The sequence below is a fragment of the Falco punctatus genome, assembly GCF_963210335.1.
Source record: "Falco punctatus genome assembly, chromosome: 9".
Lineage (NCBI taxonomy): Eukaryota > Metazoa > Chordata > Aves > Falconiformes > Falconidae > Falco > Falco punctatus.
The window spans coordinates 19,940,339-19,959,892 of record NC_137589.1 but is presented as its reverse complement, the minus strand read 5'-3'; the positions used below and the strand labels follow the sequence as shown (position 1 = coordinate 19,959,892).

At 54.0% G+C, this 19,554-nt stretch overlaps 3 protein-coding genes across 5 annotated transcripts; 1 reads left to right on the top strand and 2 right to left on the bottom strand.

Moving 5' to 3' along the window:
• Positions 1-70: 70 nt before the first annotated feature.
• On the bottom strand, positions 71-6,191 carry NPFFR1 (neuropeptide FF receptor 1). The gene is made up of 4 exons (XM_080401670.1): positions 5,022-6,191; positions 3,135-3,431; positions 2,202-2,301; positions 71-1,849 (listed from the first exon to the last, which is right to left on the bottom strand). Exons 1-4 carry the CDS (start codon positions 5,251-5,253, stop codon positions 1,042-1,044), a joined length of 1,437 nt encoding a protein of 478 aa, XP_080257796.1. The 5' UTR covers positions 5,254-6,191; the 3' UTR covers positions 71-1,041.
• Positions 6,192-6,318: 127 nt separating this feature from the next.
• Positions 6,319-15,334, bottom strand: LRRC20 (leucine rich repeat containing 20). Of its 3 annotated transcripts, none has more exons than XM_080401776.1 (4): positions 14,629-15,334; positions 13,335-13,484; positions 11,335-11,502; positions 6,319-6,884 (listed from the first exon to the last, which is right to left on the bottom strand). In XM_080401776.1, exons 1-4 carry the CDS (start codon positions 14,993-14,995, stop codon positions 6,733-6,735), a joined length of 837 nt encoding a protein of 278 aa, XP_080257902.1. In that variant the 5' UTR covers positions 14,996-15,334; the 3' UTR covers positions 6,319-6,732. The 3 variants fall into 3 exon arrangements, with proteins under 3 accessions (XP_080257902.1, XP_080257903.1, XP_080257904.1); XM_080401777.1 differs by having other exon boundaries at positions 13,335-13,436; XM_080401778.1 differs by lacking the exon at positions 13,335-13,484.
• A 102-nt stretch (positions 15,335-15,436) lies between these two features.
• Positions 15,437-18,872, top strand: EIF4EBP2 (eukaryotic translation initiation factor 4E binding protein 2). The gene is made up of 3 exons (XM_080401808.1): positions 15,437-15,649; positions 16,246-16,422; positions 16,504-18,872. The coding sequence occupies exons 1-3, from the start codon at positions 15,511-15,513 to the stop codon at positions 16,533-16,535; spliced, it is 348 nt and encodes a 115-aa protein (XP_080257934.1). The 5' UTR covers positions 15,437-15,510; the 3' UTR covers positions 16,536-18,872.
• Positions 18,873-19,554: the final 682 nt, after the last annotated feature.

Here is a 19,554-nt window from a genome sequence, read left to right as displayed (position 1 = left end):
CCAGGCTCCCCGGCCCCGCCCCCCGCCACGCGGCCGCGCGCCCCCCTCCCCTCCCGGCCACGCCACGCCACGTGGCGCGGGGCGGCGCGGGGGCCAGCTCAGACCGGTGTTGGGTAGCCCGGCGGCGCGGCTTGGCTACGGCGTGGCCCGTGACGGTACGGCATAGCATGGCCCGGCACAGCACGGTGCAGCCGATCATGGCCACAGCGGTGCGATATGGCTTGGTCCAGCACAGCATGGCATGGCCACAGCAGCATGGCGTGGTTCAGCACAGCATGGTGTGGTGCGGCATGGCCACAGCAGCATGGTGTGGCGTGATCCAGCACAGTGTGGCTTGGTCCAGCACAGCATGGCGTGGTCCAGCGTGGCCGCAGCAGTATGGCATGGTTGAGCACAGCATGGCATGGTCCGGCACAACATGGCATGATCCAACATGGCCACAGCAGCATGGCATGGTACAGCATAGCATGGCATGGTCCCGCATGGCCACAGCAGCATGGCATGGTCCAGCACAGCATGGTGTGGTCTGGCATGGCCACAGCAGCATGGTGTGGAATGATCCAGCACAGTGTGGCTTGGTCCAGCACAGCATGGTGTGGTCCAGCATGGCCACAGCAGTATGGTGTGGCTTCATCCATCATGGCCACAATGGTACGGTGTGGCCATGGTTGAGCACAGCATGGTGTGGTCCAGCCAAGGGCTGCACGGTTCATGGTGTGGCTAAGCGTGGTGCAGGACAGCCCATTTGCACACGTGCTCCCCAACTGCTCCCCGCTCCCTCCCTGGCCCCATGCTGTGTCTGAGGCTGGGTAAAGGGGGTGCTGGCAGGGCATGGGCCCATGGTGCCGGGGGGCTCAGCTGGTGGCCCCCTCTGCCCCTCATCCGGGAAGGCACTGCTGGGGGAAGTGGAGGAGCCAAGGCAGGGACATGGCATCAGTAGGACACGCCTTTATTTCGGTGACTCATGGCTCATGACGTGGCAAATCCCCGTTCCCCATCCCAGAAGCCCTTGGACCAGAGGTGCCTGGTGGCCACAGCTGCTCAGCCATCCCAGGCAGGGACACCGGTGTGGCGTGGTGCCAGCAGCCCTGACTCGGAGGCGGGCAGTGAGTCGCTGGCCCGCGCCTGGGTGAAGACGCGGTTGTGGGTGCCAAAAAGGATCCCACGGCTGTGGTTTCTGGGGGTGTAGGGCCCACGGTGGCGATGGTGATGGCAGTGGGGTGAGCAGATGGGAGCCCTGAAGGCCTCCTGGAAGCCCCGTCGGAAGTTCTCATTGAAGTACCCATAGATGATAGGGTTGGCGCTGCTGTTAAAGAAGGCCAACCAGTGGGCAAAGGGGAAGACGTAGACAGTGACCAGGCGGAGCTGGCCCTCACTGAGCTGGCCGTAATCCGTCAGCAGCATCAGCGTCCAGAGGGGCAGCCAGGAGAGGGTGAAGAAGAGGGCAACAATGATGAGCATGTTGATGACCTTGGCCTTCCTCCAGGAGACTCTCCTCCCCTCTGGATCCTCTTGGCCACGGGCAGGTGCCACCGACTTGAAGAGCTTGAAGGCAATGCGGGCATACATGATGACAATGAGGGTGAGAGGGGCCACGTAGATGTGGGAGAAGAGGACAGTGGTGTAGATCTTCCTCATCCCTGTCTCGGGCCAGGCCTCCCAACAGGAGTAGAGGGGGTAGGAGTTGTTATAGGCGTCCACCATGAAGTAGTGCTCCTCCCTGGTGACGGTCAGGGTGATGGCGGCGGGGCACATGATGAGCAGGGCCAGCACCCAGATGACAGCAATGGTGAGCAGGGCTTTCCTCAGCGTCAGCTTCTGCCGGAACGGGTGGACAATGCAACGAAACCTGTGGGAGGGCAGATGGTTGTGGCTTTGGGCACCTGCTGGGATGTCCCAGGGGAAGGAGGGCAGCCAGGAGCCAGGGGCGGGAAGGGAGGGTAAGGTGGATTGCTCTCTACATATGGCTTTTGGCAGCAGAGATCCCAAGCTGGCATCTCTCCAGATTTGGTGTTGTCAGCCCAAGGTGGGGAAGGACACCTTGCTGGGATACCTCATAGACAGCTTTGTGGTCCTCCTGGAGAGCTGGGACACACTGCTGGTGTCCCCAGGAGCTTTCCCATGATGGAAACCACACAGGACACCTGAACACACTGGAGGTGGCTTGCTCCCCATGTCCCCACGTGCCTGTGCCAACATACCTCTCCACAGCGATGGCCACCAGTGTGAAAACGGAGGCGGAGACAGACATACCCTGCACCAGGCCGCTCATTTTGCACGTGGTGTTGTCAAAGGGCCAACCTGCGAGGGGACACCGCAGAGGTTGTAGCTGCCTTTGGCTCGGCTGGGTCCATCAGCAGCTCCCTCTAGATGTCCCCATCCACCATGTTGTTACTAGGGGATGCTAAATCCTGCTTCTAAGGAGGGGGCTGCGTTTTTGGCTCATACAGAGATGGCCTTTAGCAGTACAGATGTTTGGAGGAAAAACGCCAAATTGGTAAAGAAGATACATATTACACTTCCTAGAAACTCAAGGAGCACAGTGGTTGGCATTTCTCCTACCCTTACGTAGGGCTTGAGCTGTTATCATGGGGACCAGCCTTGGGATCCTCAGTCAGAAGGGCTTTCTTCTTGTTTCTTGACCCCAATACTAAGGCGTTGGCAACAGATAAATTGCACCTCGTAAAAAATAAATACAGACTCTGCCCTGCGCCCTGGCTACTGCTGCAGGTGAACTCCACCAACTATGCCAATGTTGCCTTTTATCTTTGGAAAGGTCAATGGGCAGAGCTGAGCCAGCATGTGAGAAGATAAGCGCAAGAAGAAGAGGGGTTTTTTCAGTGTTGCTTGATGGAGAATGGCTGAACTTTATAAATAAAGCAGCGCTAAGGTCATACTGATTTTGCAAAAAATGTCAAAAAACAACAAAAAAAAACCACTTAAAAAAAAAAGACTTTTTCCCCTAAAATAGCATCTCTAAATGAAGTGATACATTTCATCAGGTGTGGTTGAGTGGCTACCACCTGCCCTCCTCATCCTCAGCAAAAGAATCACCCATGGGGCAGCAGGTGGGTGATGTTCCCCACCACTTTCTCTCCCCTCTTTGTGTCTCGTCCCTCCACTGCCCTGCTCACCCGTGATGAGGTTGTCCACCAAGGTGGTGGGCATGCAGAAAATGCCCACCAGCAGGTCGCTGATGGCCAGGTTGAGGATGAACATGTTGGTGACTGTCCGCATCTGGCGGTTCTTCACCACAATGAAGCATACCAGAATGTTGCCGATCACACACATGAGGAAGATGAAGGTGTAGGCCAGGATGAACATGGCAGCCACAGGGGAGGAGTGCTGGTAGTATGCCAGGAAGGTGTAGTTTTCCCTCAGGAGGTGGATGTCACTTGCTGTGGAGTTGGACCAGCTGCCATTGGAAGGGCCTGGGGAAGGGAAGGCAGGAAAGTGAAGCTGGGAGAGAATGAAGCAATTATTCCCTTCATTTCTTAATGCTCTCAGAGGTGGGTTTTCATACTTATACCAGTGCCCAGCCTGACTGGGGTGTGTCCTGCTGGGATCATCTCAGTGCCTCAAGTCTCCTCCTCCTCAGGTTACACAGCCCAAGGTACTGCAGCACCTTGGCTGATAATTTTGTATCATTATTATTTTATATCATATTTTTGATGATGAATTAAAGCAGCCCAGAAGACATCCTGTTCTCATGGGATTTTGTTGGGGGATGATGCAAGGAAGAGAAATCCATGTCCCGATACCGCAATGCTCCAGCCATGTGGGAGCTGTATCCATGTGGTCCCCAGCACAGCCAGCCTGGGAGCATCCCTGCTCCCAGGTGTGTGCTGCTGTTTCTCCTTGCACCTCTGAGATCTGCAATTTTAGATCCCCTAAAATACCCCAGTCACAGTACCCAAGAGAGACAGGCTGGGGCAGACAAGACCCTGCTGTTCCCTTACATATAAAGCAATAGTTGTACATAATTATGATCATTATCTGGAACCCAGAGAGCTTCTGATGGAGCAGGGAATGGCATTTTTGGCTACGAATTTAACAGGGGGAGCAGATCTATGCAGCAACCCCCCTTGGGTTTCCCCAGCTTTACGCAGGCAGGGACACGGGATGATGCTGGGTGCAGGCAGGAGCTGCCTGCAGTGGTGACGGGACCTAGTGCAAACCTAGGCTGCAATGTTAAGACAAGAAAAGGCATATTTTTGCTTTAAGGCTCAGCTTGCAGGTCAGCCCTGCTCTGAGAAAGCACTGCAAAGCCGCTGCATAATGGGCAGCTGTATCATCCCCCACCCCTGTGCTGGTTCTCAGCTCACCAGCTAAGATGCTTTTCCCAGCTGCTGGGACCACCGGCTTCCCTGAGGCTCTGGTGTGCAGGGAAGCCCTGCCTGGTCTCTATAACCTTGTCCTGGGTGCAGGATTTGGGCAACATGCTTCCAGTGGGGCTTCAGAAAGGCACGGGGTGTGGGTTTGCAGCACCAGCACGGGAGAAGGAGCCTCTTGGAGAGAGGCAAAGAAGCATCAGGGCTGCTGGGGCAAGATGGTCTGGCTGGTCAGCATCAGATGCACCTGCATGAACTGGCTTTGTTAGCAGAAATGATAGCGAAGACTGTAATGACATTGCGCGAAACCTGCGGTATCAAGCCCAAAACTTTGCTGGACTTCATCTCTTTGGGCTGCAGTGTCTTGCAGCATTAGCGGGAGGTGGGTATCCTATGGATGAGGCATCACAGGCGGTTTTAAAAGCAAGGTGGAAGACAAGGAAAGGAAAATAAAGGGCTGCCAAGTGCCTGGGTGGGTGCTGGATGGATGGAGACATCCATCCTGACATCTCGGATGCAGTGACAAGGGGACAGGGGTGCACCGGCGGGGTGGCAATGGGCCACCCACTTCCCTGCCTGGCTGTGGGAAACCACCACAGGGAAAGGCTGTGCTGGTGGAATACGGGTCTGGTGGAGGCTGGACATCTTCCTTTTTGGATAAAATAAAATAAATCAGGTCTTGGTACTCACCTTCACCGGCCCGGCCTGGTTCCGGGGGCTGCATCGCCGGCATGCGGGCGGGAGGGGGGTGTCTGCCGCCGGGGGAGGGGGGGGAATTTGTCCCCGTCCCTCCCCCGGTCCCCCCCGCCCGGGACTGAGCCCGGTGCCCGTACGGCGCTGCCGGTGCCGCCGCGCCGGTTGCGGCTGGTCGCCGGCTGCAGCGAGAGGAGGGAGCAGCGGGGGGACAGCCTCCTATCGCCATGGATACCGGGGTACCCGCACGAACCCCCCCGCCTGAGGCAGCGAGGGGGGGGCAGCCTACCGGAGGCGAGGGGAGAGCCGGGGCAGATGTGGTCCCTGGGGACGGTCGGGGTCTGTGTCCCCGTTGCCACCCCCGAGGTTCCCATGCTGATGATGGCACTCAGTGCCTCTCTCTCCTCCGGCTGCTGGCCGGTGCCCCCAGCAGCACTCCTTCCTGTCCCAGGGGGGAAAAATGCTGCGAACCCCAACACAAGCGGGGAGACCTCCGTCCTCCACCCCATGTAAATCAACCACACGGTGGGGAAAAGCAGCACAGTCCTTAGGGATGCTGGTCCTGGCCCAAAGCTGCTCCGCTCCCAGTGCTTCCAGCTGCCCTGTTCCCAGTGACTCCAGCTCCTCCATCATTGCCAACATCAACAACCCCCCCCCTTACCATGGTCTTTTACCAAAGTTTAGTTTTGGCATGTCTGGAAGTCAAATATTTACAGGATTAACTATTCCTGGCTGCCCCCAGCCAGCCCACACCACTGGGAAGCATTTGTCCCTTAAAAATATGAAGGGACAAACATGGGAGATGTTTAAACAAGCAGTTTTGAGATAATGCTGCAGTTTCTCTCAGGAGTGTTTTTGCAGGCAGCCAGCTGCGAAGGGACACCAGCGTGCTTGGCAGTAGCCTCCCTGGCATGCAGGAACCACTCTTTCTGGGCCATATCCAGAGCTCCACAGCCCATTTCTTCCTGGGAGTGGGAGCAGCATGTCTTGAAGACCCACAGCACCCAGGAGGTGGATGCACGCTTCTGGGGACACCCATGGGGTGAGCAGCTTGTGGGAACCCACTGGTACTGAGACACTTTGATTTCCATGGGGAAAAACCATGGGGAAAATTCCAATTTCCCCAGAAAAAAAATTCCCTGGAAAAATCCAGGGAAATACTCCTCAGGTTTGGGCAGAATCCAGCTGGAGGCTTCAGCCTGAGCTGCAGCAAGCCGCTGTAGGGATGTGCAAAGGGGCTTCTTCAAGGAAAAGACTGATAATTCAAATTTAAGCAAATATGAAAAAAAACATGTAAGAGGAAAACATTTAATCGGGCACTTGGCACACTGCCATGTCAGCAACTCCAGCAGGAACCCTTACAGCCACTGTCCCAGCCCCAGCTGCTCCCCATCACCAGCCAGGTGGGAGGGATGTAGCCAAACATCCAACCCCCAGTTTTACCCAAACCTCGCACCACACTCATTGTGGCTCCCCTGCCTCCCCAAAACACACAGTGGGAGATTCCTTGGCTCAGAAGCTGACAGAGCCATCCCTTTGGAGGAGCCCTGCTGCTTGCTTTTTATTAAGGAAAAAAAGAGGGACTGGCTGCCTCACTGCACATTTCAGACGTGCAGAAATAGCGGCATAGCAGGGACCGACCTAAATCAAACCACTCTTGCAGGCAGTTGCCCATTGTGAGAGCTTGCCCAGGCACCCCGAGACCTTCTCAGGCTTTGGGGACAGGCTCCTCTGGTGACAGCAGCAGGTCGAAGGGGACGAGGGGCCGGACCAGCAGCCGCACCTCAGGGTTGACAGGGTTTGCCCGCAGGTTGAGGCTCCGCAGTGATGCCATGGAGGCCAGCTTCTCCACTGGCACCTCTGCAAGAGAGAGCACCGAGGTGAGTGTCCATCCTGGTGTCAGCTGCCGGGGAATTCAGAGCAGAGTGGGTGAAAGCGTGGGTTGATGGGCAGCCTGGAGCAAACCCTGCTCCCACCAGTCTCTGGGCATTTACCAAAACAGAAACATAATAAAAGATCAAATTATATGACTACTCAAGCAAATGTCTTTGCGAGGTGCAAACACCACAATATTACATGTGGACACTGCCCTCCAGTTCTCCCAGTCCTAAAAAGAAACTCCTGCTGGGGTGCTGAATCCGTATGCAAAGACTTATTACCTTATTTTATCCCCGTGTTGCAATGCCCAGGAGCACTCACCAGGCTAATGGGAGAGCACATGCTCTTTGCCCTTGTTGGACAGGCTGCAAAATGGCTCTCAGCCATTCCTGGGCACCCTCCTATTTTGCATTTCCATGAATTTGGATGTTTTCCTTTAGACAGGGTTTCTAGAGGAAACCCTTTTTGCATTAAAAAAAGGTGCAAGTCTCATGGATAGTCCTTATGTGAATCCGCTGAGAGCAAAGGAACAAGACCGATACAAAAATCTAACCATTAAGATCATTAAAATATGATAGATTTAGCTTTTTGTTACAAATAACAATATTTTGGGCATGAGAAGCCCACCTGCCTGAGTTTACAAAAAATGGTTTCTTTTTAATGGGGCCACCAAAATGATGGGAGTCTTTTATATCCCCAGCTCTGATTTCTTCTGCCAATACTTGGAGCAGAAATGCAGTGTTGTAATTATAGCTGGGCAGGTGATTATGCAATTTTAAAACCATGAAACAATTTATGTTGGAAAAAAACACTCAAATACCTTGATGGTGCTTTTTTTCCCCTCCTCCAGAGAGTGGTGGAGTTTTCTGTACTACACATCTCTTAGCAGTGCATCTTTGTCATCAGGCTGAACTTCACATGGATTTTTTTATAGTGGATTTGTTCACCACCACTTCCCCATAATTTTGTTGTTTTTTTTTTCCTTTGATGCACAAATACTTTTTTTTTTTAATTAGATCTTCCTGTTTAGTGATCTTCTAAGGATATACAGAGTGATAAACCCCCACTTTGCATAAACGTAGTTAGTTAAGAAAAATATTTTAGGGAACAGAATGGGAAAAGCCCAGCTCTGCAGCTTGGTTTGAGGTAGTGAGCAGTGACTCACTCCGGCATGAAGCAACAGGCAAGGCATGCAGTGCAGCCTGCAGCTATACGGCCCTACCGTGGGAGCCTCAAACTCCTCTCTAAGCAACCCAAAGTATCACTTGCTGGCTCCCCAGTGGATAAGGCACTTGCATTTGAGCCTGAATTATTCATACAGGCTTCACCGGTTAAGCAAAAACGGGCTTTTTCATAATGAAAGCAAACAGCAGTTTTCTCAGATCAGAATATGATAATAAGTGAGTGAAAAACCTAGCTCCTTCAGAAGAAAGGGCAGCCAAGGCATCAGGAGACATTCAATGAGATGGATATGAAAGGGCTGCCAAGGCATCTGAGGAGCTGGGTAGTGAACACTCACAGCCCCCACAGCCTCACAGCCACATGCAGCTGCGAACTGGGGGAGAAGGACCCTGCTCAGCTCAGTGGAGCTGATTCCTGTCACCTTTTGGCATTACCTACATCCTTTGGTGGCTGCCAGCCTTCTCCAAACCTGCTCGCTGGCTCCTCTGCAGCTATTAACAAAGATACATTTTCCATGCCATTATCCCAAATTAAGAGTGGTTCTCCCTGATGCTCAGGACAAAATTAGCCAGTTTCCCCCAGCAGTGACCTGCCCAGCTTTGAGAGTGGTCTACAGCATCCCCCTTGCTGTCTCAATATCTTCTTCATTAAGCCATTAATCAAGGAATAAAAGAAAGAGAAACTGAAGCTTCAGATACCAAAAAGTCCCCAGGGACTTGGGAGTTGAAAATGCTAGTTTGATATAACCCTAATTAGCAGGGAAAGAGTTAATATAACTGACATTGATATATACACAATTACACTCCAGAGTTAAGAGCTTATTGAGATGAAAAGGGCAGATGATGGCACTAAACATCTTTCAGAGCCCACAGGCTCCAGGCAGGCATTAATTAGTCTCCTTTTACTCCCATTTCCCTTTAGCTGGAAAACATTGCCTACAACATTCAGTATGTCTTGGAAGGTGACTCAGTCCTCTTCTAACAGGTGCTTCTAAAACTGGTTTGCAGCCCTGCTATGAGCTCTTTCAGCATCACTAAGAAGGCAGAGGAAAATAAGCAGGACCAGCAGTGGTACATGACTGTAGCAGCACCATAAACCAGATGATCTCTAAGCTTTGTACCAATAGAACAAGCAACAGCCCTTTCTTAGCCTCTATCTCCCACCCATGGTCTACAAAGCATCTGTTTGCCTTCTGGTCTTTTATCTGGAGCCAGGTCCTCACCTTGTTAGTGGGCTAAGTGGGGCAACCTGGGTCCCAGACTATAAAAGGCAGCAAAATATGGCTTCTGCTCTCTTTTGTGCTGTTGGGGTAACTCTTTCCTATGTTGGGCTAGTTGGAGGCATGTAGGTATCGCTGCTGAGGAGCAGCACCAAGATTAACTTCCAGATGCCTTAACAGCTTTTTCAAGAATATTTTGGTTGTTTCTTGTAAGATCAGTCCTCAGCTAGCTGAAACAGGAGAGAAAAAAAGATGGTGCCATCTCCTACGCTCTTGCTACCATGCTGCTGTGTGAGAGGCTCAAATCCTATTTTGCTAGTAAGGAAAACCAAAATTTGAGCCAATTGAATTCAAGCTGATGGACTCTTAATTTTCCTTCCCCTGTTAGCCAGGGTGTTGTGGAAGGAAAAGGTGCATATATAAATACCAGCTCATAAACAATACGTAAAACAGTATCGGTATATAAATATACATACTTTTTTATATATGTATAAATGCAAACTCCTGTGCAAAGGAGCCTGGGAGGCATTTGGGAAGGGCTGGCAGGAGCAATGTGTTAGCCCAGGCTTCTGTTTTCCTTGGAAAAATAGGCTGCAACACCCCTGGCTTTCTAATCGCTGCTGCTTCCCCTTCTAGAAAATGCGTAAAACAGGTTAATCTCACCTATTTCTGCAGCCAGACAGCATTGTGTTCATTAATAAGTTAAGTCCCTGAAACATTTCAGCTTGAAATTGTTAATGTCTATCCTCTCATTAGTTTTCCTGAGTCTGGTAACAGCAGCCAAGGGGAGCGTTGTAGGAGGTGACCAAGCCTGGCAGCTGGGTTTTCTAGCCACCTCTCCCCCAGGATTAATCCAGCTGGGTACAACCCTTGATGCATCCTTGCCTCCCTGCATTTGGGCAGGGGAAAAAAGCAACAAAAAGCTGCATTCCCTTCTCACAGCAGCCTGCTTCCACAAAATGAGTGGAAAATATGGTGTTTGGAGACCAGGTCTGATAGAAATCAGCCAATTAAGCTCAAAAAGTGATGGAGGGAACTAAGAGAGACAGCTCTCTCTCTGGGAGGTAGGAGAGAAAAAAGGGGTGAGGAAAAACCATGTCTTTCACTGGCTGTCATGGAAGCAGTACTTAATGTCTCATGTTTCTATAGGCATGGCCAGGGAGCAGCTGATGCTGTTAATAAAACTCATGTTGCAGGGAGCAGCTTTCCCAGCAGCAGCTGAAGCCATCCCAGATAAAACGGCAAAATTGAGTGGACTCAATATTCACCTCCCCAGGGATCTGCATGGGCTGTGGGATGCTCCAGCCTGGGCTCTTTCAAAGCTCACTCCTAAATAAATCCCCTTTTATCTATGTGCAACAGCTGCCCCTTTTGCCCAGCTCTTGGGGACTCCAGAGGCTTCAGCTTTGCGCATGAAAGATTTTCCTCCCACTTCAGGGTTGAGGGATGAGTGGTTCTTTCCATCCCTCTAATTTCTTTTTTGTTAGGGGATTTTGTAGTGTAGCAGCTCCTATTTGCTTTGGGAAATGTTCAGGTGGGCTTGTGCCCTTGCTTTGCCTAGCAGCAAACATTTCAGCCCAGCATCCTTCAGGCTGGGTTCTGCAGTCAGGTTAATTTTTTATGAAACCTGGCGATTTTGAGTTACAGCTAGAGCTGCCTTTGAAAGCTATATCCCAGTCTGGTGAATAGGGTGGACTGAACAGGGCTTGATTCCCCCTATGCCTGCAACAGCTTTGCCCTAGAAGGGAGCACAAGCGTTAGCAAAAGCAAGTGGCTAACAAGGCTCTGTCTATTTAGCATCTCCCTTGCGCACCTGTGTGCCCTTGCCCCTGTCAAATTCATGCTCCTTCTGCTGGGTCACTAAGCCATCCCGCAGCCTGGCTGAATCTGCTGGGGGTGATGGACCACAAGCAAAGCTTCAAGCCAGCATCTCTCCCTGCCCAGGGATGTGGATTGGCATCACCACTGGGAAGTGCAGTTGCTCCAGGGTGATGCTCATCCTCACCTCCAGTGGGATAAGGTCCCTCTCACCTGTGATCTCATTCTCTTCCAGGTCGATGGTCTCCAGGGTGGTGACCGCGGCCAGGTGCTCTGGGAAATGCCGAAACCTGTTACGGGAGAGGTTGATGGCCCGGAGGTGCAGCAGGGAGGTGATCTCCTCAGGCAGGCGGTGTAGGTAGTTGCCTGCCAGGTTGAGCTCTGCAGTTTTGGAGGAGAGAGGTGGTGGGATGGTGTGGGTAAAAAAATGGGAAAATAATTAATGCATAGCTTAATTTACAACCTCTGTCCCCCATGGGCTGTCACATCCAATAATGGGATTCCAACTCTAAAAATGAGTGTTTTTTCTCATCTGCATTGTTTGCCATCATACTTTTGCCTGCTGCAAAATACTGCTTTTAGGAATTATACATTTCTTGGCTTCCTCAGCCTTTCCTAATGAAACCTCTGCAACATTTTGCAAGCAGGTGCTGCAGGCATAAGCAGTATTTCTTAGTGAAGTTGATGCAATTCCCCTCTCACCAATGGATGTTTGTCATGGCTTAAGGCTAGTTTTCTATCTTCATATGCCTGAACCCCTTCTGAGGTATAAACAGTGGTGGAAGAAATGCATTTATATGTGAAAAAGATCTATTCTATGGAGTTTAACCCTTGTGATGCTTTCCTCCCTGGAAATGAGCTCCTGTGGGGCCAGGAGCAGCACTCCTGCATAAAAGGCCATTAGCTGTGGGAACAACAACCCAAATCCTGCTGTCCCAGGGCCCTTCTCCAGTGACACAGGGCTTTCTGCTCTATAAATACCTATGCATGCTGCCCTGCCCCTGCTAATACCTGGTATTTATAGGTCCTGCCTTATTCAGACTGGTGCAGGGCCCAGGGCATCTCTCCCCTGTAACAGCCCTGCTGAGGCCCAGCAGGCTCATCACTGGAGTGATTTGTTCACTAGTGGAGCAAAGCCCTTGTTGGGAAATAAGACCTTCCCCCTAAAACCCCCAGGGCTCCTGTACTGTCTAGAAAATGAAAATTGATTTCCTTTGCTCAACATGTTTCTTTTCTCCAGCTGAGGGGAGTTTTCATGGATGATGCTCCAGCACAACATGGGAAATCTTCCCAGACACCCACCACAGCAGTACTCATGCAGTACACTGTATGAGCAAAATACTAGCTTTTAAAAGCTGCCAGAGCCCACAGTGCTGCTGCAGGCAGGCAAAGCCCCAGTGCAGTCACCAGCGTTCAAACCCATGGTGCTGGATGCTCTGAATGCTTGCATTACTATGTTCTAGCACAGGGGTCCTCAAACTTTTTAAACAGGGGGCCGGCACGCAGATGAAGTGGCAGGCAGCCATCTGCGGCTGCTTGGTTTCCCCCCCCCAACCCCGGCGGGGGGGGGTCTGTAAATACCAGGGGTCGGATTGAGGACCCTGGGGGGCCGTATTTGGCCCGCGGGCCGTAGTTTGAGGATCCCTGTTCTAGCAGATTAGCTTCTGACTGCTTTTGCTGGGCTCCACTGGGACATGTCCCCATGGCACCAGCCATGCACTGATGAGTGTCCCCATCTCCTGCAGCAGATGGAGTGACCAACTGTTGCTGTCTCATGATTGGGGCTAATTAGCCAGTACCCAGCCAGCATGCCTTCTTGCAGCCTGAAATGCCCCATCTCCACTGTGCCCCATTATGCCCGGGCTGCCTTTCCTGTTCTCTTTCATCCCCAGCTCCATCCTTGGAAGGAGCTGGAGGAGGATCATGAGTGACCCTGCAGCAGCCTGGCCAATGCTGAAAGTGGCTGTAAGGTGGCAGGGCATGCGTTGGGGAGGGTGGGTGGGAGCAAAACCAGTGCCCCCTTCCTCAAGGGTAAAGAAAAATGGATTCTGGGGGTTCTGAACTAGTGCCTGGAATGAGGTGCAAGTGTGGAGGAGCAAAAACTGCGATGGGGAAACTGTGGTGCTGTGCCCTCTCTGCAGTAACCTAGGGGTTTTTTTCTGGGCCCTGGGGGTTTGGAAGTGGCTGTTGCAAACAGTGGGGCTGTCCTTTACCTCTCAGCTGGTTGAAGGTGGTGACGAATCGGCTGGTGAGGGACTTCAGCTCGTTGTTTGCCAGGGAGATGCAGTGAATCCCCTCAGTGACGCTCCTCATGGCTTTGTAGATGCCGATGGGGAAGGTCATCAGCTTGCAGTTAGCCAGATCTGCCCCCAGAGAGACCCAGGCACGTTATAATGCACCCAGCTGGGTTGGAGCAATGCTTTCCATCTGGTTTTCCATCCCTTCATGTTTGATTTGCCTGTCTGGGTGCTGCCACCCATGGATGCTGTAATGTCCCATGCCATACTCCTCTGTTGCAGGGACCTTTGCAGTCACCTCCAAGTACAAGTAGTTTGTCCCCCTTAGATGATGCTAAGGCTGTTCTGCTTTAGCTGCATTCAGCCCTAAATCACATTGCAAATATTTCCATGCTGCAGTGTCCTTTTGGAAACCCTCAGCCAGCCTGTCCATATCTAAAAACTTCAGTAACCCCTCTCCTGCATGTCACTGACTCCCTAGGGATGGTCAAGCAGTGCAGGGATGTCTCATCCATTGCTGATCAGGATAAGGGTGGAGCGGGGCTTTCCCTGGGTATGCTCCCGGCTGGATTTCTCATGGTCATGGGTGCTTGCCCCATGGGAAAGGGAAAAGAATTTGTCCATGCCTCTCACCTGCTGGCATTTTTGCTTTGCTCTGAGTTGTTTCTGTTTCCCCTCCCAGGACGTGCTGGGGGGTGGAAACCCTGAATCCTGGCCCGGTGATGCTCTGCTGCCTGCCCCTCCCCAAAGCCATGGTGGGGGCTGCACCAGCTCAGCCCTCCTCTGCTGATCTCACTCGGGAGGATGTCAAGGGGCTGAGCGATGAAGCTCTGGCTCTCCGTGCATGCTGCTTTGTACCCCGGGGCTGGGAATCCAGCATGAACAAAAATGAGTTGCTTTCATCTCTCTCTTTTTGATGAGCTGCATGAGTCTCTGATATTTGCTAGAAATAGGCAAAACTGCAGGAACCCCCAAATCTAACAAGGTGATATGGGGAAAAGCCTGGTTCCTGTTATCGCTCGCAAGGAGGGACTGTATCCCTGGGGCATGTCCCATGGGATTATGTGCCATTGCTGGGAACCCATTCAAACTTTGAGGGGCCTGGGGAGACTTTCCCTTCCCCAGGACTGCAGGAGCCTCGGGTGCAGCACGCAGAGGGGAGGCCAACAGCTTTTTTTAGACTGTGGCAGCAAAAAATAGAGCCCTGCTCCCAGACACATGATCCTCCTCCAGGCCCCAAGCGGGAGCTGAGCCGGAGCGCCAGGCTTACCCAGGGAATCCGTTTTGTTCTCCACCGTGTCATTCACCTTTCTGGCCACCCGCGCTACTGCCTCACCCATCCTCTTGTGCAGGCGGGCGCCCGGTCCCGCCGGGGGTGTGCTGTGGCTGGGGGGATCCACGGCTGCGGGAGGAAACCAGCAGTTCCAGCCTCTCGGGAGAGGGATGCTAAAAATAACTGGTGGGATCAGCGTTCCCAGGGGAGGGAGGGAGGGAGGCAGTGCTGGGCTTGGCATGACCCTCCGGGTATGAGAGTCCCAGCTTTTGAGGGTGGCGTGCTTGGGGTATGGGGATGCACCTCCATTCCTGGTTTGGGACAGAGGGATGCATCCCCTTTCCTGATCATCTGGGGCTGGCATGGACCTCAGAGTACAGGAATCCCAATTTTCTGGGTTGGTACTTTGAGATATGGGGGTGTGTCCCCTTTCCTGATCATCTCGGGGTGGTGTAGCCCTTGGGGTGTGGGAATTGCAACTTTTTTGGGCTGGTACCTTTGGGATATGGAGTGTGTCCCCTTTCCTGGTGACCTTGACCAGCTCGGCTCAGTCAAAATGTTTTGGCGGAAGGCGCCCTGGCCACGACGACACGGGTGCGCGGGCGGTCCCGGCGGAAGACTGGACACCTTCCCACCCACCCCGCAACCCCAAAAACGCTCTTCCCACGCCGGGAGTCGAACCCGGGCCGCCTGGGTGAAAGCCAGGAATCCTCACCGCTAGACCACGTGGGAGGGCGCGGGCAGCGCTCCCCGCCCCCGCGCCTGCCCCCTGCCGGCGGCGGCCGGAGCGCGGTTGCGCGGCGGCAGCGGGGGGGCGAGGGGAGGCGGGGGGGCGGCGCCCGCTCCGCGCCGCCTCCGCGGGGACAATAGCGCGGGGCCATGTCGTCCGCCGGCGGCCGCCAGCCCAGCCAGAGCCGGGCCATCCCCACCCGCACCGTGGCCCTCAGCGACGCCGAGCAGCTGCCCCCGGACTACTGCACCACCCCCGGCGGCACCCTCTTCTCCACCACGCCGGGAGGTAAGCGCGGGGGCAGCCGGGGCCTGCGGGGCGGCGGCCCCGCCGGGGGAGCGCTCCCGCCGCCTCTCTGAGCGCCGCCTATCGCGCCTGTATCGCGCCTGTATATCGCGTACAGGGAGCGCCAGCCGCTGGTGTCCATAAGGCGAGCGCCTGGAGCAGGGCTTGTTGCTTTTCCGGGGTGCAACGGGGGCGCGGAGGGTCCCGCCGGGGTGGCAGGCGGCCCCCGGTGCGGGGTGGCAGGCGGCCCCGGCGGGACGCGGCCGGTGGGGGTCGACGCCCGGCGAGGTGTCGGTGTTGAGGGGTGGGGGGCTCTGCCCCGGCCCGCTTGGACACCCCGGGGTTGGAGCATCCCTCGTCCCTGGCCGGGGGAGGGGACGCGGGATGCCCCGCGGTGCGCTCCCACCCTGCCGGGGTTTGCTGGGCTCGCGGCGGGCGCCCCGGGGCAGCGGCTACCCGGTGCTGCCGGGGGTGTTTGTCCAGGGCCCAATTATCACCCACCGGAGGCCCTTGGCCAGGGTGCCCATTCAGCCTGGAGACTCCTGCCAACCCGCGCTGCCGGGCCGGAGCCCCCCACCCTCCTCTCATCCCCCCTGCAGGTACCCGCATCATCTACGACCGCAAGTTCCTGCTGGACCGCCGCAACTCCCCCATGGCCCAGACCCCACCTTGTCACCTCCCCAATATTCCCGGTGTCACCAGCCCCAGCTCGGCCGGCGAGGAGCCCAAAGCAGACACCAACAACCTGAACCACCAGGAGGGGAAGCCATCCATGGGTAAGGGACCCCCGGTGTGGGGTGGGGGGATTTGGGGTGGGGGGTGGTCCCCCTAACGCATCTCACCTTGACTCTCACCAGGGGACGACGCTCAGTTCGAGATGGATATCTGAGCGGGAACCACGGAGAGGCAGCAACTCCCCAGACCTGTGCACACCCCATTCGGCTTAGCAGGATCCGTCCCGGCGACGCGGAGGCGACAGCGGACCCCGCCGGTGTCCCCCTCCCTGCTTGCTTCCCCCCCTCTTTCCAGGGAGCTCAGCTCTGGCTTCTCCCACTTTGTGGGTGACTGGTCCCAGCCTGTGCCAGACGGAGCATCCCTTCTGGATCCGGCCCTATTCCTCCTTCTCCTTCTCTGCCCACTGACAGCCTGATTTCTACCAGGCTTCTTTTTAAAACATCCCTTTGCCTCTTCTGCTGCCTCGTGGCCCCCCCCTCCAAAACCCCCCCTCCCGTTACCCCAGAACTTCCCATTGCCAGCAGCTTGGCAGTCTGGAGCTGTGTCACCCCCTTTGCCCCTTCTCCTGAAAAATTTGGGCAGCCTCTTAGGAGGAGGGGGAAAGCATCGCTTCTAAAACCGAGTGTCTGTTTGCACCCCCAGGACCTGCTGGCATTCAGTGGAGGACAGTGTTGGCAGCCTGTTCCCTTTGGTGCTTGGGGGGTCCAAGTTAGTCCCCAACAGCGTTGGGCAGCATGCCCACATCTCTCTCCTACCTGGATTTCTTCCATCATGGCCCTTCAACAGGGGGCTGTGTCCCCAGCCCACCAGCCAGGACTCAAAGCAACATAGCCATATGTTACAAAAAAGCCCTTGATTTTATTTTTTTTGGTACTAAAAAGGGGCACTTTACCAGCAATGCTTCTTTTTTCAGGCTGGGGACAAGCACCTCTGGGAAAGTGCTTTCTAGTGCTTTTTTCTTTTTTTTTTAAACACCCCACACACACCCTTTAAAATGTGAATAATACAGGAGCTAAATCCCTCGGCGCCATTGGATGTCTCAGGAATAACTAGGCGCCCAGGGGGCTTGCGGGCACTCACTGGTGAGACACCGCAGGGATGCAGTGCAGTGGCCAGGGCACTCCAGTTGCAGGGTGCCAGCATCGGTGCCATCCTCTGCTTGCTTTTCATGCCAGGGCTTCCCCTGGCCAGGTCGTGCTGCCATGGATAAAGAGTTTCCGTACCAACGTCCCTGCCGCAGGCGGCTTTGCTGGCCTGGCACATCATGGCCATCCTGCCTGTGCCTGGCATCTTGAAACCCCCCAGAGATGGGATTTATTTTTTTCTCTTGGTGCGACTCTTGCCTTGAAGAGCAGTGTTAGGTGAGGGCATGCGTGGCAGGGGACACTGCGGCAGTGCCGTGCTGTGCCCCCTGAACCAGCGAGACCCGCCCTGTGTTTTTTAACTGCTTGTTGGGAGCTATCAACAGCTTTGCAACCTTCTCAAGTGCCATTTTATCAGCCACCACCCGAGTGCCTGCTCCATCCATCTTCCCTCCCTCCCCGGGGTTGTCTCTGCCCTGGTACTCAGCCGTGGGGACTCATTGCCTGCTGGGACTGTGGCTCTGGTGTGTGCCAGGGATGGGTACGTCCCACACCGGCATTCGTGCTGCAGGCTTTGTGCACTTTCCGTCCAATAATTTATTTCTCTAGGTGTGTTTGGTGTGGGTCGGCATGGTGGCTGGTTGCGAGCTCCCATCTTCCAGCTGCTTTTCTTGCAAGGGGGGATGCCGCTCGTTTTGGGGGAAAAAAGCAAAAAACCTAAGGGAATGGGAGGTCTCTTCCATGCTTTCCCTTGCATGGGTCACGCTTGGTGGGATGTGACATGGACATGTAGCCGGCCATAATAGGCGCACGAGTGAGTGAGTGCAAGTAGAAATATGTATATGCGTGTGGGTGGGTGGTGATAAGACACACACAAATATATATATTATATATAAATAAATATATTTTCCTTAAAGCAAAGATCCTAGGAGGTCTGTTAGGCCCTCGGATCGAGGGAGCGGCAGGGGCAGGGGCAAGGACATTCTTTGCAGAGTGGGGATGGCCACCGTGGATGCAGGGACCCAGCACCCTCGGCACAGCCACTCATTTTGGGAAACCTGCTCTCCAAGCCAGAAAAAAAATAAAATAGTATCTGAGGACAACTTAACTTATGGACAGGAGCTGGAGGGAAACCACTTTTTTTTTCTAAATGCCCCCTTTTCCAATCTCCTTTCGTCTCCGTTCCCCATCCCAGCGACTTTCTCCTGGTGTTTTTTTTTATAACTGGGCTCGGGGCTGAAGAGCAGAGAGGGAGTGCCTGGCCTCGCCGGGGCAGCTCCTCCGCTAGTCAGGGTATAGATTTGGGTTTTTTTACCGTCTCTTCAGGCAGGTGTTCGGGAGGAGAAAAGCTCTCGCCAGTGGTTGCTGTTACAATGAGATCAATAAAGATCTTGGTTCTATTAAATCGAGGTGCTGCAGGTTTCTTCTGATGGTGACTCGGGCTGCAGGGGGGATTTTTTCCCTTCCCTATGGAGCAAATGTGGGTCAACTCTCCTTTCTTTGTATTTTAAGGGGTGGTGGTGGTGGTGTTCCCCTGTCCCAATTTCTTTAGGTAAGTTACTTTCCAGATTTCCAATTTGGGAAAATGGGATCCCAGCCGAGGACAGTAAATCAGGAGTGAGCTCCCACCTCAGCCAGGTGGAACTCGGTGTACAGAGAGCAGGGGAGTGTCAAACCCAGAATCAACAGCCCAGGGTTAAGGCGGGACCCAATTGCAAAATTTCATGTACAGCAAAATCTGATCTTGCCACAGTACATGTACTCGTGTACAAAACTGCTGCAAATTGGTCATTTATCCTGCACCACCACGTGCTAAAGCCTATATAGACCTGGGCATCAAACTGGAGAGGTGCCAAAGAAAGTCCTGCTTGGGATGTGTCCAGGCCAGACTCCAAACGTGCAAAGCAACCCCTGAATTTAAGCCAAACTTAAATGGCAAACCCCCAGCAATTTCCCATGTTGCTACTAAATGCATGTTTGCACCAGCCCAGGGGTACTCCCACCCTGGTGACCCCTTCTAGCTGAAGCTGAAAGGAGCTCACACCAGTACACTGCGCCCATCCCTGCCTTGTGAGTGCTGGGCAAGTTCCT